The sequence below is a fragment of the Phalangium opilio genome, unplaced genomic scaffold (genome assembly GCF_054372755.1).
Source record: "Phalangium opilio isolate 3A_F unplaced genomic scaffold, DU_Popi_V2 ptg000105l_1, whole genome shotgun sequence".
Lineage (NCBI taxonomy): Eukaryota > Metazoa > Arthropoda > Arachnida > Opiliones > Phalangiidae > Phalangium > Phalangium opilio.
Window position 1 is genome coordinate 1,726,363 of NW_028324207.1, and position 9,525 is coordinate 1,735,887.

General features: G+C 38.9%; 1 protein-coding gene across 1 annotated transcript; it reads right to left on the bottom strand.

Moving 5' to 3' along the window:
• Positions 1-1,903: 1,903 nt before the first annotated feature.
• On the bottom strand, positions 1,904-4,443 carry LOC149625177 (aldo-keto reductase family 1 member A1-like). Its single transcript, XM_089851732.1, has 8 exons — positions 4,223-4,443; positions 3,981-4,148; positions 3,790-3,906; positions 3,634-3,714; positions 3,174-3,421; positions 2,934-3,099; positions 2,780-2,868; positions 1,904-1,998 (listed from the first exon to the last, which is right to left on the bottom strand). The coding sequence occupies exons 1-8, from the start codon at positions 4,292-4,294 to the stop codon at positions 1,953-1,955; spliced, it is 987 nt and encodes a 328-aa protein (XP_089707858.1). The 5' UTR covers positions 4,295-4,443; the 3' UTR covers positions 1,904-1,952.
• Between the last annotated feature and the right edge of the window lie 5,082 nt (positions 4,444-9,525).

The following is a 9,525-nucleotide window of genomic DNA, read 5'->3' on the forward strand; positions in this document are numbered from 1 at the left end:
TGTAAATGCGCTTAAGGTTAACTGCGAAGGTTCTTTCTAGAATATGATGTGTAATCAAGAAGTGATATCTAGAATATTAGGGAGAAGGTTTAAATCCCAACAAAAACATCTCTGTAAAAATATGCCAAGTTGTTTGGCCATAAAAAGAAGTGAGATTGTTTGGCCGTAAAAAGAAGTGAGATCTAAAATACGGCCAAGTTATTATCTCCAGGTGAACCAACATTTTATTCGACTTAAAACTTCTCAAGAATGTTTTTTCTGACTTGGCCATTTGCATTTCAAAGATTCGTTGAATTCCAGATATGGATCGAAATTAAAATATTAAATCAAATTGGTTAAATATTCTTGAATAGCCTTTGTGGTTAAACTTGTAACTTCCGTTCTTCACCTTCACGGGCGCAAAGAAGAAGGATGCAAGTTCGGAATGCTAATGGCCAAGTCAGAAAAACATTCTTGAGAAGTTTTAAGTCGAATAAAATGTTGGTTCACCTGGAGATAATAACTTGGCCGTATTTTAGATCTCACTTCTTTTTACGGCCAAACAATCTCACTTCTTTTTATGGCCAAACAACTTGGCATATTTTTACAGAGATGTTTTTGTTGGGATTTCACTCCTTTTTGTACGTGCATGTTCTTGTAGAATTATAGAAGTAGGATTATGAAATGAAATAAACATTTGTACTTTAATATTAAAAGACGAAAAAATTAAATTATAATGACCTATTATAGAACCATTTCAGACGAAATGAAAAGGAAATGAGTAAAAAATGTATTTACTAAAACATTAAGTAAAAAACATTAATTTTACAATACGAAAGAATCATATTAGTAAAAAATATTAATATTAATAGACGAAAAAATTAAATTATAATGTCCTATTACGAGGGGATCTAATTTATTAAACCCCCATTTCAGGGGCTAACAGGGGAAAATTCCCGCTTTTGGGACTTTTTCCTTTCTTTGTATGCTAAGTCCTACTTGTATGCCAAATTTTATCATTCCCGCAACACCGGAAGTGCCCTAGAGGTTTAGATGATGACTCTAATTCTAAACCCCCAATTCAGGGGCTAAAAGGGGAAAACTCCCGCTTTTGGGACTTTTCCCTTTCTTTGTATGCTAAGTCCTACTTGTATGCCAAATTTTATCATTCCCGCAACACTGGAAGTGCCCTAGAGGTTTAGATGATGACTCTAATTCTAAACCCCCATTTCAGGGGCTAAAAGGGGAAAACTCCCGCTATTGGGACTTTTCCCTTTCCTTGTATGCTTAGTGGAACAAGGATGCCAAATTTCATCATTCTAGCACCACCGGAAATGCCCTAGAGGTTTTGATGATGTGTCAGTCAGTCAGTCAGTCTCATAATGTGTCATTTTCACATAGGATTATCACAGAAACCAGATGAGTTAGAAAGCTGGAAGTTGGAGGACTTCCTAGGATTAACACTGTGCCCTTGAGGTGTAAATATAAGTGGTGTACTATTCCCCAGTACCGAGTTACGAGGGGGTGAAAATGAGGCTGAAATGTTTCGGGTAAAGGATTGCTGGTAGTGCACGACAACTTGGCGGGTGCACTGCCGTGCACCCAGATTTGCCACATTAACAGCTTTATCTCCAGTCCAACGTAGGTCCGGAGTTAATCCCCGCCTCTAAATTACAACCAGCATCTCATTGGTTCTTCAATTGGCGAATGGCGAAAATTACGTATTTTCCGACTGAGGAGAGGCGAAATAGCCCGGCCTCCTTTTACGTTCCCTCTTGTATTTTGAAAGGGGGACTGGGACTATAGCGAGCGAATACTTAGGCATCTTAAACCTTCTCCCTAATAAACTAGATATCACTTCTTGGTGTAATCAAGAGAAGGCTGTTATTTAACGATGAGCATGATGGAATAATATTCAAATTTTTCAAAATTAAACATTTTATTTCTTTAATTAATTTTTAAGGTCATATTTTTTAAAATTCAATGTTGTACGGATAGTTTGGATGATCCTTCATTCCGCTGAAAATATATTTGAAAAATATTATTTATTGCAACAGCTGTTTTCTACGTAGAGTAGAATTCCAGGAATTGAGGGTTTAAGGTAGTATCATGAAATAGTCTGACTCAGGTACGCCGAGTATATGACCGTGAAACTTTCATTTTTAGTACCTTTCAAGTTTAACACGTGTAAGGGTATCATTGTGTGGCACATAACTTTAATTATTTCTATTTTAATGCCTGACGAATCTAAACAGTATAGGCCTACATGGTTGGATCATCCCTGGAATACTTGGGAAAGTCAGGGACTTAGAAAGGAGTCTTAAAAGTTAGGGAATAGAATATTTCGGGATAACATACAGGGAAACCAACACACAGGGACGAGGCCGCCATTGGGGTATTCTCCCTCACGCCAAGAAGCATCTACAGACGGAGCAGAAGTCCACTACACGCATTGTCTCTAAAGCAAGTAGTCCACTTAGCCTTGCGAAACCGTATCGTTACCGTTTTAAGTTAGTAAATCATCCGAAAGAGGGCGCCTATTACCGAAGTCCGAAAGCATCGTTTAAGAAACGTTATCAGATGGCGTTCTGTTCGTATTTGGATACGTGACGTTACGTTAACGATACGGTTTCGCAATGCTTAGTGGACTACTTGCTTAACGGTGCTTCTTGGCGAGAGGGATAATACCCCAATGGCGGCCTAGCCCCTGTGTGTTTCTTTCTCTGTATGTTTTTCCGAAGAATGGTCTATTCTCTAACCATATCTTCAAGGAATCCAGTTAAGACTTATATGAACTTACGGTAGAAAATCAGAGTTAAAAAATCGTTTCCCAGCGTCAAGTTCACGAATTTTGGCCATATCTTCTTGGGAGAGTTCAAAGTCAAATATCTATTAATTCATTAAGCAATAAATAAATCTTGTTATCTCGTGATTGAAAATTTATCGTAACATACTTCAAGATTTTGTTCTAGCCTAGCTTCGTTAGAACTCTTTGGAATTACGATAATACCGCGTTGAATGGTCCAACGTAGCACGACCTGCGCACTGGTTTTGTTGTACTTCTTACCAATTTCAATCAGAACGTTGTTACTCAAAACCGACGGATTTTCAGGAACGTCACTATAACAAATGTTTATCGCATTTTTTTACTGTTCGCGAGATTCGGTTTCAAACAATTAGAAATAAATCCTCACATGTTATACTGCTTCTTTCTCCACTCGTGAATGGCGGGCGAACCAAATGGAGCGTACGCCGTAATGGTCACTCCCAAATCCTTGCAGAATTGGTATAGTTTTTCTTGTTGGAAATAAACGTGCAACTCTACTTGATTGTTTGATGGCATAATCCTGGCGTTGTCGCAAATTAATTTCACTTGTTGACTGTTGAAGTTGGACACTCCAATGTCCTTAGTTAAACCGGAATCAACCAGAGCTTCCATGGCCTATAGTAAATTTATATTAGATTCAATTATGAGTGAAGAAAATAGACCGTTTCGATGTAATTAAGAGGGAAAGACACGGTGGCCTCCGCTGTAGCCGTTTTGTATCATGGGAGTGCGCAGAGATGGAAATTTATCAACCCTCCTTATATGTCCCGATACTGAGGGTTGCCTAGCCCTACTTTTTACGTCGAAAAGGTCTATTCAAAAATTACCTTCCACGTTGCCACTAAGTCGTTAACTTCAAGTTCGGATTTACCAGGCTCTCTGGAGAGGACGTCCTCATCGCTCTTGTACTATGATAATTAAAAATTAATTGCATAATTTGAAGTATCACCTATGACATTGTACCAACCTGATAATTTACTTACCTTAAAGGCGATTGGACTATGAACAAGGTACAGATCCACGTAAGATAGTTGCAAGTCTGCCAAAGACTTCTTTAAGAAATACTCCACTCTATCTGGATGGTGACCGTTGGGTGGTAGCTAATTGTTTTTTATTTTTGAAAATGTTTTTACAAATGTTCAAGGAATTAAAAGTAATTAACGATGTTAAGTACCTTGGTGGTTACAAAAATATCCTCGCGTTTGACTAAACCTTTCTTGAAAGCAATTTGCAACGCTTCACCAATAGCACTCTCATTACGGTATACAAATGCCGTATCAATATGGCGATAACCTAGCTCCAAAGCCTTCAATATGGCCGCTACCCCTTCTTGCCCCTTTGCCTATAATATCATTAGTTCGTGAACTGAATACGTACATCATTTATGAAAGTAAAAGTCCAGATTGACTAACTGACCATTAAAGTTCCTAACCCCAAAAGGGGCATGTTAGCTCCGGAACGTAATTTGAGTCCAGACGTTGGTGTCATCTTGAAGTTTTTTAAAGTTTGAACTTGTGGGTTTGATACTTCTGTTTTTCTTTATATATGACAGATAAGTAGCCGACGCCCCCCAAAGCTTTGATAAAACGTTTACGTTTATGCTAAAACTTATCTTATGAAAGATAATCTCTTTGTTATGAATATAGTTTGAAAATCGCTATTCATCGTCGTACCCGTTTACAAAAATAACAGATAAGAACAGTCTAAGGCGCTTAAATGGCACCAAAAAATATAATCCTCAAAAGTTGATACTGAGTTAATATAAAAATGTACCACTAACCATTTTAGAGCATTTGCAGTTATTATAGATCCGTTAAACACTCTTGAAAACAAATTTGTAAAAGCTGGTCCGAATGACCACTCGAAATCACACAAACAAACATTCCCCTTAAGCTTCAGAAAACTCTTGTGTATTTTGTTATCTCACGCGATCGTGAAATTACGCCGCTACTTTATTTTCTAATAAAATAAGAGTAAAATATGCAAATGATTGTAATTATATAAAGATATTAATTACTTCTATTCTCTGAAATATAATAATGACTTTGGTTACGACAAGAATCAAATATTTTAAGTATTTACTTTAACTAGAAGTGAGATGAGACCAGAAGTACTGAGCTAACCAAATTCTTCACTCGGCGAAAGTGAATATTCTTGATAACACACCAACGGTTGGCCCTCTTGTGGTGGTTTCAGAATTTCCCCTCCAAAACGTGAGACGCTCGTGGCGGTAGACGACCGAACTAGATTCAAGCACCCACGTCCGTGTTCCGCGGCTTTAGGTTGAGGGGAAGGGGGTAGGAAATGTTTTTGGAACTCGACCAATTTTTTTCTCTCTAGTTTTAGCGCGTGGGAAGCGGCATAAAATCCTCAAATTTGTTCACTAGTGCCAGGATCTACTATCAATGCTAGAGCCCTTCACTTCTAGTCTCATCTCGCTTCTGCTTTAACTAAAATGCTTTTTTTTTCTAAACAACTTTAACGTAAAACGTAATGGGTTAAAAGGTTCGGAAACAATGGAAAGTATTTGCAGTTCAATTAACGTCCATTTAAAACCTTTTAAACAATGGTATTTGAGTAGTGTATTTTTTTCGCGCTTTATAAGTAAAAAAATTAAAGCTTCACTCTGGGTCATCGACAACGACTCTACCTTCGTCATGGAAAGCTCTAACAGCAGTTCTTACCCTTTGAAATATTTCATCCCGGGGGTAATAATTTTTAAATATATAAAAAAATTAATTGTGTAATTACGTATAAATAATTGAACTTAACTCACTGCGCAGAGTGGGAGAAAGGACCTTTGTACTTGGAGATCGCACGGATATCAGAGTTATTTCACAGTAGTTTTTGGTACATTTGTTCTTTGTCATTTGAAGAATGTTTCGTAAGATGATAATTAGTCTTAATCGTTCAATCACACGAATTACCGCTACTTAATTCTATTTAATTTAAGGATTGTTCAACTCCTTCCGAATCATTTCAAGGAGTTACTAACTAGTCGGGACATTGTAATGACTGGTGATGACACTTGGGACGGTACAAAAGCCCTGACTGAAGGCGTATGTTCTTTAATTAAAGATGTTTTAAAATATATCTCAATGTTTCTTGCCTTGAATAATTTTATCAGGTTATCGATTTCTTATTGTACCCCATGGGCATTACCAGTCATTCTATACCCCTGAAAATACACGTATCGCCGAGCTACGAATGCTCGTCGAACGTTATATATACATGCGTTGACAAAATGGCCTCTAGGACTGGTCAATATAATATCCTTGGCCTACATAAAACTGTTTGGATTACAACTGCCTTCTGTATGCTTTTCGTCGTGGTAATTTTAACACGTTTGCTGGGAAATGCTTCCATATTTAAATCATGGAAAATGTCGTTTCGTATTTTGTGGGATTTGGTTTCTGATATTCTTCAGAATGGTGGGTAAAGTCTTTACTTTGACCTCTAGATGTAAAGAGACTTTTTAACTAAAACCAAGAAGTGATATCTATTTTATTAGGAGGAAGGTATAAATTGTCTAAGTATTCGCGCGCCATAGTCCCAGTCCCCCTTTCAAAATACAAGGGGGGACGTAAGAAGAGGCCGGGCTATTTCGCCTCTCCTCAGTCGGACAAATACGTAATTTTCGACATTCGCGTCGCTCCAACGTGCGTTTTCAAGAACCAATGAGATAAAGCTGGGGTGGAAATGTGGCGAATTTATACCTTCTCCCTAATAAACTAGATATCGCTTCTTGCTAAAACTTTTCGCATTCGAAATGTAGGAATCGTACCAACTGGTGTAAGCAATTCTGTAATGTTTGTTTTTGGAGCTTGGATTTTGTCATCGAGTGTCCTTATGAAAGCATTTAGTGGAAATTTGAAGAGCGAGTTTATGATCGCAAAATCTTCTCAAATTAATTCAATCGAAGACATACTGAAGAATCCGTCTATTGAACCAGCTGTTTGCATTGAAACGTCATTTTTCCACAAACTAATGGTAAAGTTGAGAAGGTAGGGAGACGCCGCGGGGTGGGGGTAGATACATCGCCGTCTTTGCGCACTCTTGGGACCGAAAAAGAAACTTCGGCGCAAGTGAAGAAAGCGGTGTTACTGCTTCGCTTTTCCACCTTAGTCCTGTCATGGAAACATATCATATAAATCAAAGTCCTGAGTCCTGACTGACTTCAACGCCCAGCCCAAACCGCTTGCCCTAGAAGGCTGAAAATTTTCAGGAACGTTACTCATAAGTAGTAGACGCGTACTAAGAAAGATTTTTCCAATCCGCCGCCATCTTAATAAATGGCGCCCAGAAATGTAAAAACTCTTCTCCATGCAACAAAGTCCGCGCGTTTCAACCGATTTCACAAATATTTAGTACACTGGTTTCCTTTAACCTATAGACGGGCTGAATGGTCATTTGGGTTCGATTTGTTGCCATCTTTTTAAATGGCGGCCAGAAACTTAAAAACCCTTCTTTATGGAATAATTTCCGCGTGAAAAGTAATAAAAAATGACCCGACGGGCTGACGGGCAACGCCGAGTGCCTTCGCTCCTAGGGTGCTACAAAATATTAGTCGTCAGTAAAATCAACCCATTCTTTATACCATTTTGATGGAAGTTCTTATTGCACGCGAGCAACGCCGCGGGTAACAGCTAGTTGGTTATAAATGCAATGCGAATTTTCTTTTAATAAACTTTAGTTCAACGAAGGACAGCTGTCCAGTTTTAAGGCGTTACGGGAACGAATAGACGTGCACGGACATTATTTCCAATATACTGACGAAATTGCGCAAGACTTTATTGCTGGAAAAGTCGCTGTGTTTGCGGGCAGCAATGGACTCTGGCCTCATCTTATTTCGAAAATGAGTGATGATAAAGTTCTATATACAGGAAAAGAACAGTACGAGTTATCAACTGCTCATTTTTTCCTAAGCAAATTCATGCCTCGTTACGTTAAGGAACTAATTGATTATCGGTGAGCATTAAGGAAATTTCAGGGAATAAATGATCATGGTGTATTTTGACTAGCTGCACGAGATTCTTGGAAACCGGTCAAATTCTAAACATTCCGCATAGTAAAACGTTGGCATTTAAAATTCGAAAAGCTACTAGTTTTCAACGTCCGAAATTCTGGGATTTTGAACCTATGGAATTGGTCTATCTTTCCCCCGTCTTTAAATTATGGATCTACGGAATAATGATATCAATCGTCGCCATAGTCTGTGAAATTGTAATTGGATGTATTAACGGAGGATATGGCTATTAAATTAAGATTTTTGCTGTCGTGCTTTCGTTCAGTTCAGTGTCGACACCTTTTGATTCAAAGTGGACATTACGAATGAGATATAGTCACGTCAGGAAATTATAATTCAAATCAAATCTTTTAATCATAGAATGGTACAGAATTAATTACCATTAATTAAGACAGTATCTCTTACATTCCACCATTTTTCATCTTATCACTGCCGAATTCGCGGATGTTGCTTACAAAGGCGAGGGTCAGGTTGACAAGAAATAGGATTGGTCTCATGACACGGGCAAGGTTTTGGCTTGACAATGGTAATCCTTGGGTTGTCAAGGATTATTAAAGGGTTTTTAAGGATGAGGACAGTTTGTTTTCCATGATGAGAAGGTTTTCTAGAGCTAGGATCCAAATCAGAAGGTTTCCTAGAGCTAGGATCCAAATCAGAAGGTTTCCTAGAGCTAGGATCCAAATCAGAAGGTTTCCTAGAGCTAGGATCCAAATCAGAAGGTTTGTATGGAATTTCATTGGTACTGTCGCTAATAGGTTTATAGGGTCTTGGTTTGATATTGGGTCTGGTATAGGGTCTTGGTTTGATATTGGGTCTGGTATAGGGTCTTGGTTGGATAGTGGGTCTGGTATAGGGTCTTGGTTGGATATTGGGTCTGGTATAGGGTCTTGGTTCGATATTGGGTCTGCTATAGGGTCTTGGTTCGATATTGGGTCTGGTATAGGGTCTTGGTTCGATATTGGGTCTGGTATAGGGTCTTGGTTCGATATTGGGTCTGGTATAGGGTCTTGGTTCGATATTGGGTCTGGTATAGGGTCTTGGTTCGATATTGGGTCTGGTATAGGGTCTTGGTTCGATATTGGGTCTGGTATAGGGTCTTGGTTCGATATTGGGTCTGGTATAGGGTCTTGGTTCGATATTGGGTCTGCTATAGGGTGTTGCCTCGGTAGTGGGTCTGCTATAGGGTGTTGCCTCGGTAGTGGGTGTTGTGCGTCGCACAGTTGTAGTTGTTGGTGTCCAAGTTGAGGTTGAAGATGGAGTTGTACTGATAGTCGTTCTAGGTGTTGCTGTTGTTCTTGGGGTAATTTCTTAAATTGATAAAAACAACAAACACGTTTTTCTAGGCGGTTAATTTTTTTTAAGTGTGTACAGGGATGGATTTAATTTGAGAAGTAGGAATGGAGAACAGAGTAATGTGGGCGCGCGTCATAGTCCCGGACCCCCTTCCACGGGACGGAGGGGTATGAAAGAAGAGGCGGGTCATAGCAACAGAGATGGAAAAGAATTGCGTATTTTTCGCCGTCCCCGTCAGCAACGTCATCAAAACGTAGTTTAAGTGAGCCACTAAGATAATTTAAACTTTTCGTTACGTGTTGGAGGGAGGGGCTCTATACTGGGCTTGGAGTCGGACTGAAGTAAATTCTAACCGTTCTCCATTCCTACTTCTAAAATTAAATCTATCCCTGGTGAGTAT

Excerpts from the sequence above, each read along its gene's own strand:
- LOC149625177 (XM_089851732.1), bottom strand. The coding sequence starts at position 4,294 with ATGACACCAACGTCTGGACTCAAATTACGTTCCGGAGCTAACATGCCC. Across the intron at positions 3,715-3,789 it reads ATAGTCCAATCGCCTTTAAG|TACAAGAGCGATGAGGACGT; the intron begins GTAAGTAAATTA and ends TAATTATCATAG. Across the intron at positions 3,100-3,173 it reads AGAAAGAAGCAGTATAACAT|TGACGTTCCTGAAAATCCGT; the intron begins GTGAGGATTTAT and ends CATTTGTTATAG.